The 21,588-nt window shown below is 36.7% G+C and overlaps 1 protein-coding gene across 8 annotated transcripts in view; it reads left to right on the forward strand.

Annotated features, from left to right (window-relative positions):
* CDK14 (cyclin dependent kinase 14) overlaps positions 1 to 21,588 on the forward strand; it is a 314,718-nt gene that overhangs the window by 227,101 nt on the left and 66,029 nt on the right. For all 8 annotated transcript variants that reach the window (XM_085573088.1, XM_085573092.1, XM_085573090.1 and 5 more), the window contains one exon: positions 19,535 to 19,674. In XM_085573088.1, coding sequence (XP_085429214.1) covers positions 19,535 to 19,674 — 140 coding nt within the window. The remainder of the gene's footprint in view (positions 1 to 19,534; positions 19,675 to 21,588) is intronic.

Below are 21,588 nucleotides of genomic sequence, written 5' to 3' on the forward strand. Positions count from 1 at the left end.
ATCTCCTGTTAACTGCAGAGGGACTAACAGGAAGATTAACTCATGTTTGGCTTTTGTAAATATCTCAGACCATTTTGCCAGTTGTGATCCTTCAGGCATCTTAAAATGTTTGACTGTATCTCAGTCTTACTGCTTGGAATACAATTCAATTTCCTGAAAGTCACAGCTTTCCTTTTAAAAATTAAATCACTGTAATGGCCTGGATCCTGTCCTTTTACAATCAAAAAAATTGTGAGATGATTTTTTCTTTAAAAGTAGTTAATGAAATCCAAAAGCTTGGAAGAAGCAATTATATTACAACATAGGCAGATCTGGATTGGGAAAGAAGGACAAGGAAACTAATATTGATTTGAATGTGTTTGCTTGGAGGCATATATTTGCCTAAGTATTGTGAATAGATACTGGCATGCTATTCCATCCATCCTGCAGGCTTGAAGTTTTTTTTCTGTATTTTAACAGCAGTTAGACTGATTAATAAGTACAATAATTGGTTTGAATTTTAAAAGTTGCTGTCTTATATTTCCTTCGAGACTACTGCATGAAATTTCTCTATTCATGAAATACCACAAAAAAAGAACAAAACCCAGTTTGCTTAAAACAGCTTCAGTCTCTGAGATTTCATAATTGACACAAGCTCTGATCACATCACAGGCTGACTCAAATAAGACCAGAGCTTTTTAAATTCTATGAAACCTCTTCAAAAATATTTATACATTTTCAATGCTCTGTACATAAAGAATTTGCAATTTTTCAGCAAAAATGAAGGGACTGAAAGCAATGAGAAATACATACAGTTCAGTGCTTCATATGTGTATTGCTACTATGATAGGAAATATTCAGTGCCTCAAAATTATGTATAATTTACATTCAAAATGTAAAGGTCTGTCTCTCTTTCCAGTGTAAATCTTTATCTGTGTGCTTTATTAGAGTGCTGTTTGCTTGCACAGCTGTAGTTAAGGATGTATAAACATTTCCGTTATAGACATCATATTCCCAAGGGTTTGTAATCCAGCTGTAAAACTTAACACATGGATAGACTGATTCATTCCAGAAATTTTCTTTCTTATTTATCACGTTTCAAAAAGCAGCAATCTCCAGTCTTAAATTAAAAAACCTCTTTAACCTCTGCTGATTTAATTTGTGGAAGATTTTTGGTGACACAAAATACGTCACGTACATAATTATTTTAAGGACTGTGAACATGAGACCTAAAATGGGGATAAAAACATACAGCCTTTTGTTTTTAAATATGCATTGGTTTGGTACAGATTTCCTTCCTCTCAACATGGTAGTAGCTTTTAAAGATACACCTTAAAGAGCAATGTTTTGGTCTTGTGAGCATTTATATGGATGCTTGAACTTCTATTGATGCAAAGTATCATTACTGCATTTCATAGGGGAGGAATTGCAATGCAAAAAAAGTTGAAGAATTTTCACACAGTAACTGCCATAGAAACTGTAGAGCAGTGACATTGAGCTTCATGCTCCTGGATTGGAAGAGAACAGCTTTAATTTTCTAAACACATTTCTAAACATGTCTAAATGAAGTTTCACTATCCCGTTTCATCTTTCAGGCACAGGCTGATCCTTGATCTTGTTTATATATTCATTTTAAGGTCATGGCATGTAAGGGTGGGAATATGGGTTTAAAAGCCTTCAAAGACATTTTTACCTCAAAATGTAATTCAATTTATGTAAGGGGAGTTTAGTGGGAGGAAGAATAACACTCTTGCAGTATCTACAGAGCCAGCTTCATGTCTGTAAGGCCAAAGGAAGAGAGGCAAAAAACTCCAACCCCATACCTTCCCAAAAGTCACACACAGTAGTTTGAGGGAAAAATAATTGCACCTGACCAGCATCAGCTTCTAGGAGATGATTCTAAAGGCAGAGCAAGATGATGGAAAGATATTGGACACAAGTCAATTGCTGTTTAACTCCTAGTTTAACTAGAAATTATTTAAAAGCATGGAATTTAACAGCAACAACAAAGTGAAACCCAGCAGGATCATAATTCAGATCCCTTAAATTCTTAAAATACAATTTGTTAATGTTATAGGCTACTTTTGGGAAGTGTTTGAGGCAAATAATATAACTTCCAGTTACAGTAAATTAAATTCTTTGGAGACTTAAAGACTGAATTTCTTTCTTTTTAGTGGTTGTCAAACTACTTAAAGAGTATGGAGAGTATTTACTAGATAAGATGGAATCTATGCATTTTATGGTAATGCTTATAAAGTTAAGAAACAAAACTTGCATTGATGTTTGCTTCTATCTAAAATGAAGCTTCACCTACATAGCATGACATAACATACTGTGGAATGTAATTATAAAATACTGGCCTAAAAAGAACTAAGATGTGGTAATCTGATCTTCCTACAGAGTTCACAATGAATTATATTTCCACTTTTTTTCCCTGAACTTTTCTGTTCAATTATCTCTACACAATAACAACTAAGAACAGCTCTGCCTCCAGAATGCAATGCAACCTCTTTCAATTTGCAAAAGCTTCTCCACAATAATAAACCCTTACAGAAGAATAACAAAAGAGAACTAATTATCCTTGTGTATATTTGGTAGGATATAAAAAGCTTTTTCAGATCCTTCTGCCATAATGGGTTGTATTGTGAGAAATTAGGTTGCAAAGAAAAGGTGCAGCTGAAAACAAATTCTGCTCTGCATAAATAGGACTACTGCTTTGTAATTCCTCAACATGGCATATTTATTATATAAATAACATTTTATTCTCACAACCAGTCCCACTGCTGAGGATTTCTTTCTTTAACAAGATGGCCTCTGTACTTGAGACCTCCCTTTCTGAGGCCAGAGTGTTTAAAAGTTGCATTCCAGGATGGACTGGCCTATGTTGGGATTGTTATTCAGGGAAAACTTCCTCAAGCAAAGGGAGTGAACAGAGACAAGCCCATGTAGCTTGAGTCTCTGTTTCAAGCATTGCTTCAAGGAATTGCTGAAAGCTGAGACTTGGGAAGCATTTTTGGCTTAAGATTCTGTTGTTTGGGGTTTTAAGAAAATTTTTGCCTTAGTTGGGTTTTGATAAAGAAAAAGCACTCTTCTAAGTGTCCCTTTTATTCCTTTGCCTCCTGCCCCTTCACCAGCACTGCTCATTGTAACACAGTCGGCAGTACCACTGAAAGAATACTCAAGCTCTCCAGCACAATAGAAACAAATACTTCAGTGCTGTGGTTGTGGAAACCTTTCTGATGGATAAACCCAAGAAGCAATAAGGGTTTTGGGCAGTACCGAGCAGAGGTGGGCTGGCTGTGTGCTCTGTGTGCACTGGAGCACATCGCGGGGGTGCTGGGGCCAGGAGGAGCCCCGGGTCACGCTGCGGGAGCAGGGGTTTTCACTTGACACAAGATGAACATATTTTTTAGAAGTATTTCTAAATAGCCATATAAACCTGCCTCTGCCTCCTGAAGGTTTGCAGCGATGCTGCTGCACTGGAGACAAAAAGCGCTTTGTATTTTCGTTTTTTTTCTCCTATTTCCCATGAACAGCGGTTGCCCGAGGGGGTGTGGGGAGTCCTGTCGCGACATCCCCGCGATGGAAGGCGGGTCCCTCCGGCCGCCGCTGCAGTGCCGCGCTGCCCGCGCCAGGGGGCGCCCGCAGCCCGGCGGCGCCTTTCCTTGGCTCTTTCTCTGCTTTAGCGGGGCTTACTAATTCATTCATTACAATTTAAATGGTAAGATTAATTGTAATTAATTATAAATTAATTCCTGGATGGTGGAAGCTGCTTGTTTTTACATAAGCGCCTTTTCCTGCGCCCATTAGCGCTGTTTTCTGTGCGCGCAGCTCCGCGGTGCGGAATTAGGGGGATGCCGATTGAAGCCAAGCGCTGAGAAACATCTCCGCAGTTCCTCCATTTATCCTTTCGCCAAGCTGAAAAATCCTCTCTGATTTACATTCCAATCGTTCTTTCAAATGGGAGCAACTGCAAAATGCTATAATGTTGTGCCTTTTAAAACCTAGGGGGAAGACTACTTCTAACAGACCTCATTGATACCTTGTTTATCCTGACAGTCAATGTACTCTTGCTTTATTCTAAATTCCCCCTCTTTTGTGTTGCTAAGCTTTAGGTTTTCTGTTACATCCTCTTTTACCAGTTAAAAATACTAACAAGTCTCCTTAACTGGACCACAAAAGCTTTTGTCATTTTTGTTTCGGAGTACTAATAACTCTATGCTGTTTCATTACTAAAATTACATAGTTGCTGCCCTGAATCTTTTCCCATCCATGACAGCAGTGAAAATACAGTCCTAATATACATGGATGTTCCTTCTTATTTTCTGCAGCATTTAATCCAGTATTGGACTAGAGTTTGTTGGCATTGTTAACTCTGGACCTGTCATATTTGGGGTTATTTTTCTGTGGAAATAATTGTTTGTAGTGTTCTATGCTCTATCTTGTTTTTATATTTTCTGCCCACATGTCTCACTACTGCTAGTTTCTTTGTACTAATGTCTTTAGTGGTGATTTCAGCATTTAGTGTCATCTAAGAGTTGATTCAGTATGCAGGGTATCCCTTAGTCCAGGTCATTAATAAAGATGTTAAATAAAACTGTGACTAACGCTAATCCCTCTGGCACACAGCTGGACACTTCCCTTCCAAGTCAGCACATTGCCACTCATCATTACCCTTTGCTTATAATCTGGCAGCTAGTTTTCAGTCTTTAAGATAGTGTATCACATCCCAGGTCTTCTGAGTTCATCTACAGAGCAAGATTTTTTAACAGAAATTGCATCAAATGTTATCTTTTGTTGTTTTGTTCCACCAACTATTAATTCCATTTAAAAAATAATTTATATGATGTTTTATTCATTATTCACCTCCTCTTTTGATTTATATTTTGTCTTATTTCTTCTGAAATCTAATTTTGCATCCATATTGTCTTTTGTTTCTGTTGTCCGTACTTTCCTTCTATATTGTGTCAGTGTCCAACAAATATTTGCCAAGCTTCTCTTATTTGAAAACCAGAAAGGAAGTATGGGCATATATTTGTATTTTTTTAAGTCTAGTACCTTACTTTAAAATGCAGAGCAAAATTAGATAATGTTACAGTAGCATATCTATAGTAATAAGACTATGAAGATAAATGAGGAAAGAGAATTGGCTATTCTTTTGTAGAATTCCTGGAAAGACTTTAAAAGGATGCCTTACATTTGTTTGCTATCCTCACTAATTCGTTAGGAATTCCTTTGGATATTGAGACGTATATCAGATAGACATGTTTATTTGGTGTTTCCAGGTATGACTTTTTTTTCAATGTATGTTCTTCATTTATGTTTTTGAGTGCTTTCTGATAAGCTCTTCAGATGTTTCCAGTTGTTCTTTCTCCTTGCATTTCTACATGCCAATGTTTTATTTATTTCTCAGAATTATGTTTTTCGTAGTGTGTTACTCATATGCTGCCATGGTGTCTGTGTTAATTTCTTGGTTTGAAGTCTAATTCTTTCTGATCAGAGGCACCAGGCATCATTACAGCCTCACAATCTGAATTTTACTGTCTTGGTTGAGTTCTGTGCTGTTGGCTTACCTGCTGAAATCTCTCTTCACCAGATAATGACATTGCTGACAAAATTGAGTCTGAGATATGTTTTAAAAATATTTGTATAAGGAATTAAAAATATACTGTGAAGGTAGTTATATAAATAAAGTAGACCTTGCTTCTGGCTCTCTCATTATTTGCATGTAGCCATTAAAGGAAGATTTTTCCAAAAGGAGAGTGAAAATGATAGACAACTTGAGAACTGGGTTGGCATTCAAAAGTGCTTAGTGCTAAGCAACTGCTCTTGGATTTTGTGGCTTGATATCCTCTGCTGTTTGTTCTGCACTATAGATAATTTTTCTTTAACTGAACAGTTCCTTTGATTTTCATCTTAAGGTCTCAGAAACATAGATAATTTTGAGAGATGATGTAGACAGGGCAGTAAGTATAAAAATATAAATAATGTTCCTGGGTTTTGTCACCCCTGCAGATGGTTTAAGCCAATCTCAAAGTTCATGCTGTTTGTTGCCAGCCAGAGACTTATGACAATAGTTAAGATTTCTGCAGTGATATAAACATCGTAAACTATCTTTGCCTTATGTAAATACTGACTTTTATGAGGATTTCATGTAGAGATTTTAGTATAATTTTGACCACCACATTTTCCGTGGCAAGATCACAAATATTCAGGTATTGCCATTCATGAGCATCTCCTCTGACTGTCTCTCAAAATTCATTCAAGAAAATCTTAATCACTTCCTTTCTGAAATTTTTGATTGTGTTGTCTGAGTTATCTGCCTAAAGATTTCTGACATCTTGCCTGCCATATAGAGAAATGAGAATTTTTGCTTTTTCATACAGATTATCTTAGTTTTTTTAATTAGTGACATGGAAACACATATCATTGCAAGAGACTGGTGAGAACAGTGATTTTTTCATACCTTTAAGTTATTTTCTAGCCAAAGAGTTTAATACTTAAATTTAGTGTTTTCTTCAAATGAAACTAGCTAAGAAAGTCTTAAGCTATTGTCTGAGGATTTGTGAAAGATGCTGGCTGCAAGCAGGTCGTCATGTATATGTGTTCTGTGCCTGCTTGACCCATGTCAAAATGAGAAGATGGGAGACTCTCACCCTGCTGCTGCATTAAATCAGAAAGGTTAGATTATGTATCTGCAGCAACACACTGTGAATAACAAGCCTCAGCACAGGCCTGGTGCACCTGTCATTGCTGGAGGGCAAAGAGGCAAGTGGTTCCAAAGGGAACTGACCTTTTTCTTTCAGGCATCAAGTCAATCCCATATCCTAAGGCACACATTCTGTGTTAAAATTATTATAGCTCTCCTGGCATTATGCTGAACAACAGACTCTGGTGAAAATCTATGGGAAAAAAACCCCAAAATATGGTGTTGATGGTAGTTTATTGTTTTTAATTAAGTCTTTATAGGAAATATATTCTGTAATTTTGAAAAGCATCAGTAAAGCTAAATTGTCATCTAATAAAGATGAGTTTAATTAAAGTTTAAAATAAAATTTTGAAATCTTTTGCCTGAATTAGCAGCATACTAGATAGCAAAATATAAATGCCAATGTTTATCACTAAATCTGATTCACAAAAGTTGGCATCCTTTTAAATTCTGTAATACAGTGTATATCCACTGGCTGCTACCTCAGCTGAATTTCTATCCCTAAGATCTGATTTACAAATAGACAACTTTCTGTTAAATTATTCACATCTCATAATAATTGATGTTACAGAGTTGATCTTATGCTGGAGCATATTTGATCATAAATTCAATGAAAACAGCCACCATCTTTGTGATGTTTGTCCAGCTAAATCCTTCAGTGAATAAAATAATAAAGATGCCAGCTGTGTTTGTTTTATGATCACTGCTGCAATAGGAGGCTGAAAATACAAATGAATAAAGACCTAATTTTTCATGTCGGATTTATAAACTCAGACTCCTACTGTGAAGAATTTAAATTGAAAAACTAAAATTTTTACTCTGTCACATTCTTATAAAGTATTGTTTGCTTTTGTGTCCTTATTGTTTGGGAATACAGAATAGTTTTAAAAGATTGATACTGTTTGGTTATCCATGGTCTCTGGTAAGGAAATCTTGTAAAAGTAGGTTAAATTTATGATTTTCATTCTGACATCATTGTATACTGAGAATGGACCATCACTTCTGTGTTGGCTTCTTCGGTTAGATTTTATGACAGTTTTAAAGTTCTATTTATTACTATATACTGTTAGTGTGCCCCAAACTAATTTCACCGCCCTGACATAAAAAAAAAAAAAAATGCTCTGGATCATTATTGGCCTTCCTTCAGCATTATGACTTTTGCAGAATACTGTTACATTCCTTTTATTTCTTTCATATTTGATCCTTACAGTGCCCTTGAGTCAAGCTTTATTCGGCAACCATAAGGGCATGAATTTTCCTGGGATGTTGACAGATAGTGTTTGGTGAATATCATTTTTCTGTCAGCTACAGCCCACGTCTGTACTGCAAACTAAAGCAGAGCCAGGGACTGTCTGCTGGCCCTGAGGCCGTGTGACAGACCTTGGCTACAGCTGTGCTAAGCAACACTTGGGCATGCATCTCCCGTGGGCTTTATGTGGTCCCCATGCAGCTGCAGGTGCAGGTGTTATTTTGGGGTTGTTCAGCCTTAGGTTTTTAAATCAAAATTTCCAGAATAAAGTAACACACATGTTGCGGATCATAGGAATAGTGTTTTCTAGTGTAATATATGGCATACCTTGCTTGTAGGAGCATGAAACCTGCTGCATTTTGGGAGTGGTCCCTGGTGTGAGTTGTTCCCTGGACTGTGTCCAGGAGTGAGTTTGGAGCGTGCTGTGACATGGGCCAGGTAATCCAGGGGCAATGTGGACACTCCGTAGTTGAGCAGTCAGGCTCTTTCACTAACCCTGATAAATTCATCCATAAGGCTTCAGGAGAGATTCCTGCTATTCCCTGTGCACACCTGAGCTATTCCTAGTGAAGCTCCCTACTCACACTGTTCTGCTAGGATTCCTTGTCACTTAGGCCTAAAGTCTTAGGAAAAGAAAAATAAGAAATACCTGTGCATCCAGAATGATATATGCATTTTACCTTTTCTTTTTTTTTTTTCCAGTTTGTCCAAGATACTTTCTTGTCTTCCCAACTAATTTTATCACTCTGATGTTTATTATCATAATAGACTTCTCATATCCTCTCCTGATCAACATTCTTCTTCATATCCTATAGCAAGCAACCAGTAAATTTAATTTATTTTTTGTGTATTGTTTAATTCTCACCCCAACTCTGGCTGTTTAACTCCATCATTTTTGACCCCTTTCTTATCCTTTTCAAAATCCTCCATAATTTTGCCTATTCCTCTCGTTTTTCAAAAAGCTCCTATTCCCTATTTTTATGTCAGTGATCTCTTTCTCATATTTAAGACTTCTCATGTCCCCTAGATAGTTCAGGCGGACTCAGAACTGCTGCTTTCCTTTCTGGGAATCAGATGGGCTTATGTCCAGATAGTGAATTTATCAGTTGTTTTTTGTCCTTGACTCTAGGCTTCTTGTTCTCAGTTTGGAATCTGCTAGGACTTGTCAGCCTCAAATATCTGCTTTTGCAAAAGCTTAATAATTCATTTAGCACCCTAAAATGAGACCCAGATGTTTATTTACCTGCCCATCCAGTTCAATGACAGCACATGTGACCAGAGCTTCATGGATTCCACAATTCCATATGTGCATTATCTTTTGAGAATCCACTTACTTTTTTGGGTTGTTAGAAGTGGCCTGAGCTCTGCTGGCAGTCAATTTTTAGTGATAGCTGGCTCTTTGGGAAATCTGACCTTTAGTGGTCACTTTTATAGATAAAATTTTTTTATTTCAGTTCTTAAATCACCTATGCTGATTTATGCCTAAATAGCAGTAACTCCCTGCTTAGCTGTCTCTCTTTCATGATACTTTGACAAGATAGGATTTGCAAAAATAGTTCAGGGTTGAGTTCTTCCCTACTGCAAGCCAATTCCTGAGTGTCAGCACTACATCTTCACACATATGTAAGTACAGGCACTTAAGATCCATGTATTTCAGTAATTGGTAGCTAAAATAGATGGAGTTTGTGACTTGTTGATTCACCTCCAAGATGTTTATAGATAAAAACATAAACACATATGTTAAATTCATGCAACGTTTTAGAAAGACACTTCAATACAGGTATGTGTGAATATGTAATGTTCCCCTTTAAAAAAAAAGTTCAAAATAATGTTACATTGTCTCCAAATTGCATACTAGAGAGATCACTGTTTTTTCCTTTCATGGTCCCTGCATAAGAAACCTAGGGTTTTTTTCCCCTGTTCAAGTTCAAAGTCAAGTTCATACATTAACAAGCATATTTGTCTCTTAACAAGTATTACTGCCTCTGGTGGCAAACAATGGATTTTCAGTCTGACTGGTTCTCCATACTCAAAGAGGACCTAAAGTTCACTTTAGAAAGTTTCTATCTGCATTAATGTAAAGAGAAAGTGATGTACTAAATCACTTTAAAGTGATTTTGGAGAGTGGATCTGGAGAAGGAATAGCGCTTTCTACACTGCATTGCTGGCGTGAAGGTGGTGTCCTACCCTGTGTTCTTTCGTGATGTCACCTGAACCAAGTGCCTGAGGGTCAGGGAGCTGCAGCTAGTTCTGTATGATGTTAAGTCTGTCTAAATACAGACATAATAATATCTAATTAAGTGTTCTTGACTGCATAAATTGAATATATTGCCCATATGCGTCATTACAACAATTTCAGTCTCTTCCTCTCAGTATTTACTAGTCCTGCATCATTTCCCTCTCCTGCCTTAGCTTAGGAGTATAGTTGCAAAAAGACCAGGATGCCTGCTTTTACATAATTGCTCAGTCTCACTGGGTTCAGCCAGGCAACTCATCTGCATAGAGTTAAATACATGCATGTGCCTGGGGTCTGTCTTCCTGAGCTTTCCAGGCTTGGGGCATTCTCTCTGCCTCCAAATCTCTCTCCGCCTTTAATGAGCTGTATAAATAAATACAAAGTACTCCTGTTAGTTCCATAGCCACAAAAATATATTTTATTAGCTGAGAGGTATACAGTAATAGAAAATATCAGACCCATGCAATGTTTTAGGCAGCAGTGGGAGGACAGGGCAAGTAGCTGCTTCCAAGTGGTTGAGGGATCTGAGGCCCCAGCAAGACAGATTTCTAAGTTAACACTGATAAATGATCTTTGGCTTCGCTGACTAAAGCAAGGTCACCCTTCTCTGGGCACTACCTGCATGCTGCAACCTTGTAGCAAACTCTTGTTTAAGTACTGAGCAAACATTAGATTGGAATTAAAACTTCTTAAACACAAGATGATAAAATATCAGACAAAAGCACTATTAATGTTTATTTTCTAGTACTTCTGTCTTTGTTTTCTAAAGGTAATAGGTCCAGGAAGACAGCTAGATAAGGGAAAATAATGAAGACTTTGTTTACTTCCCTAATGGGTGCAGCCAGTTGACAAATCTGAAATTCAGAGTTTGTTTTTTTTTTTTTCTTCTGAGTATCTTTTGCATGGATTTATTTGGCGAGAAGCAATTCAGCTGGTCGAGGGTGGCATGAGGAAAAACTCAGAGTTTTGACTGTATTGTGTGCCAAGTGTTTAATTCAGCTATTTCTATGTTGGGAGGTGGAGGCATATTCCCTCCTTTCTTTTTTTTTTTTTTTTTTTTTTTTTTTTTTTTTTGCTTATGTCCAGCCAGTGAGGAAATAAATATGTGAAGGAAGAATATTATGGAATGTTAACTCCACTACTGTATTTTTCTTCCTTTTATCATGCCCAGAGATTCACTGAAGTTGATATAAATTCACCATGCCTTATTTTAAAAAGCATAACAGAAAGGCATTCTTCCTTTAAGAGTCAGACTGTAAAAGGTGATTTTCTTTCACTCAGTTTGATTTAAGCCTGTAAAAAGCATTAAGTGAAAAATCTGATATATTTGTTAGGGCATTTACTGCATTACTAACTTCTATTTTCAGTTCTCAGTGAAAGGTTTATAGAGAACATAAACCTTGAAGAGTTTCGTTCAGGATTAAAGTTACATTTTCTCCATTTTCTGGGAAAATAATAGCTCATAAAATGATTGGGTTGTTAGTAATTATTTTTAGCTCTGTTTATTTTCCAAGGTTATTCTGTTCAACTTTCTGAGGTGCACATAGACAGCCTTAAAAAACTTTCACCTTGATCAGAAGATTCACACCTTTTAAAGAATTTCAGAATAATCAAAAGCTTCTGACTAAATGTCACCACTGTGTTGTTTTTCTTCATTAATTGCACTTACAGCAAACAAAGATCTTCCAGTAAACTATGAATCTGGCATATTCAGTAATGGTCTGTTGTGGTGTAAGTAATGCACTATGTCTTCCATAATTAGTATCTTTAATACTGGCCTAATTGGGATGCTGAAAGAATTAAAATAGTTGGTTGGTGTTGGCATGTAAAATGAAAAAGAAGTAATTGCTAAATTCTTTCTGGGACAAAATAGTAAGGCATGTTCTAATTAAAATTTCTTAGGAAATACTTTTTCTGGGAAATACCTGTATCTAAGAGAAACTGCTGAAAACTGAGTGAAATAATGTGAATTACTTAAGGTAGCCTTCTTTTAGTTTCATTATGTAGATCTGATTTTAAAAGTAGCAAAACACTGTACCCAGTAGTCATGCTGCCTAAGTTATACAGTCTCAGAATTCCTAGGAATTAAGGAAGTTATGTGATCATATTGCAGAATACCACATTCTCAATAGCTTAGGGTATGTTATCACTGCACATATATTGTATGTTTGCTGTTTAAATAAACTCTTTGTCACTTTAATGTCTACCATGTAGACTCCATACTTCTTGCTTCATTTGATGCTCCAGCATATGTTATTCTGGCAAAGAGATGATGAACATCAAATGTAACCTTACTCTGCATCAGAATTGGAAGAAACAAGTAGGAAAAATGTCTGCAATATTTTCAATTAACAGTAGAAGCAATCTTCCTGCCCAAAGCTCTCAATAGTAGGTGCTGTTATTTCTTTGGAAGGTTTCGTAGCTCAGCATATTTAATCTGAGGCATCAGAGCAAGAGCTAGCCTGGGTAGCTCCCACAGAACTCAAAGAACAACAGAACTCGGTGTACAACAGAACTAAAAGAATACTTTTAGGTCTGTTGTACATTGGCTGGTTCTCCTTCAGCTTAGCCTTTAAATAGCAAATCAACAAAATTCTGTTTCTAAAAGTGCTGTATTCTGTTATGTTCTGCTTCCTCCATGAAGCAGAGCTTCCAAGCTGGAAATCACAAGCATCATTGTGTTGAAGAAATACAGTAATATATCTGAAACAGACACTAAAACACATCAAATCTAGTGCGTAAGAGTCAAGGAGAAATAGACTCATATCTAAGTTTTTGTCTCGAGTTGCATTTGGTGATGACACATACAAATAATCAAGTAGTAATAGAGCATAATGGCTATTGTCAAAAGTGAATTGCCTTGAGAGGTTGAATCACTTCATTGTCTAGTTTAGGTGTGACCAAACTGAGTCTCTGAAGCCTAATCTGACTCATGACCAGTTTAAGCTTTTAAATTCATTGTTCTGAGTTCAGGAGCTACAACTGTAATTTTGGTTTATCTACTGGGTCAGTAGATTCTTTTAAAAATTTACCAAGTATATGCCATTATATACTTAGGGCTAAATCTATATTAATTAAAATAAAAAACCTAGTTGTCTATATACCTAGGGCTAAATCTACATTAATTAAAATAAAAAACCTATTTGTCTATATTGTTAGAACCTTTGTTTGTTACTTTCACCTTTTTTCATGAAATGCTGTTCATCTTGACTGCTTTCTGACTCATGGCATCTGGGCAAGTGTCAAATGAGAATTTGTTCAGACAGGCCAGGGTTATCATTCCCTTCCTGGAATGCACTGAATGAACTTTCCTCCACAGCTTTTCAAATGGGGCTCTGACCTCTGCTACATTGACATTAACAGTTATGCCAAGGAATCAACACTGACACTGTTATTCTCATCTCTGTTCCATATCAGTGTATACTTATCATTGGCTGTCATGGCTTTTGCTGTAATAATAAATATTTTGACCACCTTTTCAGTACTTCAGTGGATAAGACTTCTCGTGCTGTAATATGGTAACATAATTAAAGGAGATCAAGCTAATTTTTAAATTCCCGAAGAGATCGTATCATACACCAACATGAAATCACAATGGCCTGAAGACTGTGGCATGCAGTGTTGTGCAGGAACACAGAGCAGATACAGACACTGGGAGCAGTATAGCCATGTTACACATGTTATAGACAGTGTTGTCCCAGCCTAGCTCATCCAAGAGCGAGTCATTGTGCTGATGTGGCAGTCTTGCTTCTATTCAGGTGCTGAGCTAGAAGAGTATTAAAGTGATGGCCAAGGGAGTCTGGAGGCTGGATTTTCCCACCCTGCATGTGTAGAGAGCTCAGTGTTTCTGAGTCTAAACTGTTGCTAACATCTCAATTTGGGAAGAGCAAGAGGGCCATCAGGTGTTTGGAGACATGTCTTTTCTAGGGAATGTGCACAACCCAGGACTGCTGTTGGCAGCCCCGTGCAGGTGTGGGGTATAGTCCCAACAGTGGCATGTCACATTGCCTCTTTTTGATTGTATTATTCACACTATAGTTTGGCTTGAGGTACCTCTATGTTGTGCTGTAGAGCAAATTCTGCATTTTGTGATTGATCAGCAACAAGTAAAACTGCTTCAGTGAGCCTTCAAATGATTTTGTCTTTCTTTGTTCATCAGTTTTAGTCCTCAATACCCTTTGTGTAAAACTGAAAAAATGTTAACATCTTTGCTGTGTTATATTCTCGTCTTGATGTACTCCTTTATGCCTTCATCTGTATCAAAAGCTAAAAGGCTCACATCAACACTTGCATTCACTTGTTGTGGTGGTTTCTTGATGGCTAAATAAGCCTGCAGAAGCTCCGTGGAGGCACACCAGGCCCGTTAGGGAAGCGGCTCCTGCCCGCTGGAGCTGGCACGGCGGCTCTTTGAAGACGGTAGGTGTCCTCTGCATGGTGGGAACAACAGAAAAGGCTGCTGGAGCTCATCAAGTGAAATTGCTGCTCGGGTAGGCCCTGCTCTGATTGGTATTTCACACACTGCTGCTACTAGGATCACGTGTAGATTCAGAGGTATAAACCAGCAAGGCACACGTGGGGGTTTCTGTATCAGCTGCTCAGAAGACAGTGCATTTGCAAAGTATTAACTACAATGCTTGGTGTTGTACAGTTTTGTACGGAACTCAGGTGAGGCTAAAGCCTGGGATGAGAGGAAAAAGCTGCTGTCCTCCAGCAGACTTGGGTGAAAATGGGGAATACAACCATTGTGGGAGGTGAGGTAGCACAAGGACTGTACAGGAGCCCTGTTCCTGAGGGACCAGAGCATCTTCCTCAAATGACCTGTGAGGTCTGCCACCTGGCTGCCCTAGTCACAACAATTTGTTAGTTCTCTTCATACCATTAAACTTTAAGCTTTGCTACATGGTGTGATTGTTCAGGTTGACTGTGGTTTTTTCTTTCAGCACTTCAGGTTGCAGGAGCTTACTTAGAATAAAGAGTTGAAATTTCCAAAAGGAATTAGGTGCCTCACTCCTCTAGGCCATGCTATAAATGCCGGTTGAGAAATGAATTAATGATACACTGCAAGAATAGTATCTTCACATGGAAAATGTGCACTGTAAATGATTTTTGCTTTGGGAAGTATTTACCTCATGCTGCTAGGAGCATATAGACAGCATATTATCTCCATTTGTTTTAATGCCCATTTGTCTTAATTATTAATGTGAATTTGAACTGCCTTCTTCATTGCATTTAAAAGCAAATCACCCCAAGTTCAGAAGTTCACTGCACATGCCCCAAACTCTTTTTTTTTTTTCTTAAGAGCTTAAACCAAACTTCAGTGATCTTAGTCATGTTCTGCTTGACCAAATACTGACCTTCCTCTGCAGTAGAAAGACATTTAAGCCTGTTTTCTGAAATTAAATCAAATTCTTGTAATCCAATGAGATTTACAACTGCTCAAGTCTAGTCAGATTCATATATGTTTCAAGTTAGACAGGTTCATATGGTGTTTGTTTTTCTTGAGCTAAGGCTGTATATAATAGCATTTGGGATTAAATTGAAAATCAATGTGTTTCACAAATGTCATCAGAGTAGGTGTGTAAAAATATTCCCATTATTTCTCAAAACAATATCTACATATTATTTAATGCTCATTGCTAAAGGATTCTCTGTATTCTGCTTTACACCACATTTTCTGAAAGTATGTATGCTGTCATGACTAGTAACTATTGCTCAGTGATTAGTGTGACAGTAAGTGAAGCGTGAATATTGGGACTTGCCATATCATGCATGATAAGTTCCTATATGGCCCAACTGCTGTGAGACAAAACATGCTATTATGTTTTAGACACAAAGCCATATTGTATGAAATTCCATCCTGTCTCGTACTGAAAGAGGTGTATTTAAAAATGAAATCTTTTTCTTCTTCAGTTCTTTTTGTTAACTTCTGTATTAGGTATTTAACTACTGAGCCCCATCAGAAAATTTACCCTTTGTCTCTATTGAGGAATCAGGTTGTGAACTTAAATCAGACAAATTGTTAATGTTTTAAGGAGGATATTTTAAAGAGAATATTGGCGAAAAGGAAGAAAAAGGAGACAAACAAAGCAATCTTTCCAATGTTCTGACCACTAAGCTTATGCACTAAACAGGGTTTTCCAAACAATTCTGATGTAGCAGATGTAATTTTAATACATGATCATACAGTACATTTTTCATAAGTAAAGAATAGCTTGTCTTTTAACAAAGCAGCAAAATTAGTCATGCATTCCACTAAGGCATTGGTTTTTAATACTGACAACCTTAGGAGCCCACATGCATGTGGTTTTTGCAGTGCCCACTGATTTCCAGAAGTGACCTTTGCAGAAGACATGAATTTCAGAGAATTTTTTCATTGCTGTGCCAAGCTCCATAAACAAAACTAGAATTTTAATGTAGAACTTTAAAGATACAGCTGAGCTAGGGGAAAGTGGTGGTTTGATCCAGGAGTTACTTGGATGATCTTTGGCCTGTATTACACAAGAGATGACACTTGATCCTTATGGTCCCTTCTGAGTTTGAAATCTGTAAATGCTTGGAAACATAATGCTAATAATGTAGCAACTGGAATCTTCCAGCACTGACAAACAACAAACACCATCCCCATGCCCCCAGCACTATTTGGAATGTGATCAGGGAAGATAGATCTAATAATTATAGCAGACTGAACTATTTTTGCAGACTGTGCTATGAATTTAGTCTTCTTTCTATTTATTAATTATAAAACTGGTTCTAATTATGACTGATATATAATTATTTAATTCATTGATGTGATTATTTTGCAGTCCTAGATATTTTTGTTGGATTTATAGTCTATTAATGTATAATCTGCTGATTTTTGATGTTTATCTTTGGTTTCTCAACTGATTTCAGTAAATACATATTTTTTTTTTTTGTCTATAGTGGTTTTCTAAACTGTTCCTATTCAAAACCCTTTCAATTTATATTAGTTTTTCTGAATATCTTGCAAAAATATGCCAGGTACACTGATGACCATTAATTCAGTCAAAATATCAGCATCACTCTGTTTGAGGAACTACAGGTGGCATCCAAAATTTTCACCTGCATGTCAGAATTTGTTGATGTTTGAATGTTATTTTCTTTGGCTTTGCTTTTCCTTACCTAATTAGTATCTCCACAATATGTATGGATCAGCTAAGGAATGGTGTAATTTGTATATTGGAGGGTAATATTTCACTACTTAAGTGACTGCACTTTTGTGAATTAACAGTAGTTCCCATTCAAGACAGAGCAGGTTTACTATAGTTTCAAAAATCTTGCAGCTACCTCTGTGGGGAAAAATGACATTGGTGAAATGGTTTGACAGAATCTCTGAACAATTTGTTGGTGCAGGGGGCATTAGGACTCAGGCATCACAGACTCAATATAATCACCATTCCATAGAAATTTTGGATGTGTAGAAGAATTAATGCCAATTCTTCTTGAATATTTGCCCCTCCTTTTCCTTTTCTTTGTTAATAATAACCTTATGTGTTGGTATTTTGCTGTGTTCTGTAATTAAATTATCTGTAATTGTTACAACACTTTACTGAACATTTTCAACAGTCTGATATTTTAAATAGTCTAGAATTATTCTAATTTATGGTGTAATTTATAAACAATGAGTCTTTCATTCAAGGTGTTTTTCTTTTGTCATAAACTGAAAATGAAAACAGAAAAAAAAATTGCCCATCACGAAAGCTGGAGTTCAGCCTCTCTTTAACCTGAAATACCCATTTTGAAATCTAATAAGTTTAGATTTCAATAAGGTTATGAGTGATGAGATACAATGCCTTAAAGTAGTCAGCACTCCTAAGCAATTCATCCCTGGGTACTTTCTGGACATATATCCAGCCAGTTCTCAGGAAGAGATCAGATAGGCATCTTTCCATCTAGCATACAGTTGCTAGAAATTAAAAAGACAGCCAGTGGCATACTTTCTGAATGATTGCAGATATCAGCATATCATGCATATGCAAGTACATAATTTAGGATAGATGCTTTTGACTTTTTTTTTAAACTTAAAATTAATATCTAAAATTAGGGTTTTTTCACACTGAAAATGGTATGGACATGGAGAAAAAGCTGTGTTTATGACATTTGTAACTTAAATTTCTCACTGTAGTAACCTTTTTTCTTTATTTAGTGTTTTCAGATTTGTCTGTTCTTTGTTGAAGAGGCAGTTTTCAGCTATGGCTCTACTGCTTCATATCAATCATGCCATGTCAACCCAATAAAAGAGTAATGCTGTTTAATCCATCTTCTTGAATTTTTTTCTGGAAAGTCATCTCAAGCTGAAAAAATGAATATTTGCATGAAACATCCTGTAGGATTATTGATTTTAGAGGCTAACATAAACTTTTTCAAATGCTGAGTTATTTTGTACTGCAGTCTACTATCTACTGGTTTTGGGGAACCAGTGCATTGTAGAATTTGGCATTTACCCAGTGAGACATCTTTACTGAGTAAAGGCATGGTTGAATTTATGAAGTTTCTTAGTAATAATAGCAACATGATGTCAATAAGATTCAGCATGTATTTTTTTGACTGCATATTGCAGAAAGCTTGGTGGCTGTGGAAATTTAGGAAGCAGCTCTAGCTTACTAGACCCAGGCCACAACTTGCTGATTACCATTTTATTCTCTCCAAGTCTACTACTTTTTAGATTACATCTTCTTATAATATTCCCAAGGATTTAACTCCCAGTGAAACAGTAAGTTTTCTCAGTTTCCGTAGGAAGCTTAGAAAAGAAAACTCACTTAAATTTAATGGTTGCATTGCATTAACACTTAATGAGGAGTCAATTCCCTGCCATGTGAATACATGAACAAGTAAGAAGTCAGTACCTCCTGAAAGACAAATGTCTTTGTGAAACATGATGAATGCGTTGCATGTTAAGTATCACTGGATTTTAAAATTTGATACTTCTCAAAGTTGTGAAGTGAATGTTGCTGTTATTGTAAGCTTGGATTTAATGTGTTCAGATGGTAATAAGCATTTGTTTCCATCACTGTAAATTTTCAGTTTTTCAGTATGCTCAATAAAATGTAAATGGATGAGTCAAAACAGTTGCTTTCAAGATTCTGTTGCTCATGATGTTTTAGCATACTAGGCAGGGCATATATGATATGGTGTATTATATGCTCTGTAGTTGTAAAATTGGTATGAATTTTGAGCTGTCAATACAGAAATAATTGATTAACTCCCTAACCTAAGGAACACTTTTCCTGGTAGCACTTCTGGCTATTAAGACTTGGTGTTTTAACTGTACTGACTGGAGATGGAATTAGTAAACAGAATAATGATACTGTTTTGCAGAAAAACCTTCTTGTTTATGTTTCAGGCTGAGCTGTGTGAACCATGCAGAAGATCTAGCCTCCAAACTACTCCAGTGTTTCCCAAAGAACAGATTGTCAGCACAGGCAGCTCTGAGCCATGAGTACTTCAGTGATCTGCCCCCACGGCTATGGGAGTTAACTGATAGTGAGTATATCCACCTCCAAATGGATTAGAAACAGAGATTCTAGTTCAGACACATGCATGTGTGTATGCTAACCCCCACATGCAGACAGCCTCATGGACACACACAGCCACACACAAAGTACGTGACTGCAATTGTGTAGATTGAAATTACATAGTTAGCTTGACACAGGACAAAATGGATTCTTTCTTTCTTTTTTTTTTTTTTTTTTTTTTTTTGCTATCTCTGCTGTGCAGTCTGCAGCCTGCTATCTTTGTATTTGATTATGTGTGGAGCCAGTAGAATTCTCTGAATTGTCATAAAGCAAAAGGAAAAATGCAATTTACATATTTAGTGCTTTTCACTTATAACATACAGTACTTCTTAACTAGCTGCAGCACACAGGATAAAAATCCAGCTGTGTTTGATTCACAGAATCTCTATGTTATAACAGTAACCTTCAACAAAGGTCTCAGCATTTAGAAGTCTGGGATACACAAAGTAAACAATCAGTTAATTTGCTGAATTAGACTGTGTATGAAGAGGATGGCAGATGATATTCTTAACTAAGAATGCTTTCACTATTTTCATACATCCTTTTGCTTCTGTTATTAAATGGAATGCATTCCAGTGATTTGGTAGAAATGTTCCTATCATTATGTATGCTGTCAATTATCTTTTTAGTAATTTTAAATCATTTATATTGTGTGTCTGCATATGGTTTTTCAGTGTTAAAAGCACACAACTATTTATTCTGGGGAAAAAAATAGTGTAATGAATGATACTTTTTATTCAGAGAAGGTCCTGTTATTATAAAAAGGTTTCACAAGGGAATAACAGTCAGCATTTTGCTTTAACTCAATATAGTGAAGAGACACATGCTTGCATTACAGCATTATATGTTCTTTTCTGTTTTCAAACATACATCCATTAGCAAAATATCTATATCCAGTACCTCAAGGCAGAAAGTTCAGAGGTGCAACAATGGAACATGTGTCTGTAACTATGGCTGACTTAAAAGTTTGCTTTGAAAAATGAAGCTCTCTCTTTGAATATTTATCCACAATACAATGTGTTTACACTAGTGTCAGTAAAAAACCTTTTTATCTTTTCATCATCAACAGCTGTAGTACTCACATTTTGAGCTGGTTCTGTACCTTGGCTGTCCAAGTACCCTACTCCCAGCTCTGCTTTGAATAGCACTCTCCCATTTGTAGAATATGAAAATTAAAACCAAAATATCACCAATAATTTCTGTCCATCACTATCACAGACTGTGTTCTGGCTCTGCAGAAAGATTCCCAGTTTCCTCCTCTGCCATGGTGACCCACCACTCAGTTTGCTGACTGTGGTACTTGATAAGCAGAAAATTTAAATGTTCAGTGTAAGTTAAGGCAGCTGCTGTTGAAAGTCTGACTTTGCAGAAACTGAAGCAGATTCTTTTCTTCAGGACTAATGAAACATCAAGAATGCCAGTTCATTTATCCAATTTCCACCAAATGGAAAACAAAAATCACTCTACAGTGGTGACATCTCAATCCTTATGACTGTGTGATTTAGTCTAGCCAGGATTTTGAATTCTGAATTCTGCAGTAGCACTTTTCTGTTAATATGGACTTATTACTCACTTGCCACTTAGTTTATCAGTCGGTGGTTAAATCCAGCTCTATCAGTGAAGTAAATGCCTACACATTATCACTCTGCAGCAGGCTGCCAACAGAGACAGTCTTGTCCTAGTCATTAACAAGCACAATGTATGCAGAACACCAGAGGGGAATTAAAACCACAAAAAATACCTCAGGGTGGTATTTTTAATATGAGAATTTAATTTGTAATTTCACAGATTAAGAATTTTGGCTGCATTAATCCTTTTATCAGCTCACAGCAGGTTATTTGCAGAAGCATAACCATAAGGCGATATTCATTGGCAGAAACAC

This window comes from Lonchura striata, chromosome 2, assembly GCF_050655825.1.
Source record: "Lonchura striata isolate lonStrDom1 chromosome 2, ASM5065582v1, whole genome shotgun sequence".
Lineage (NCBI taxonomy): Eukaryota > Metazoa > Chordata > Aves > Passeriformes > Estrildidae > Lonchura > Lonchura striata.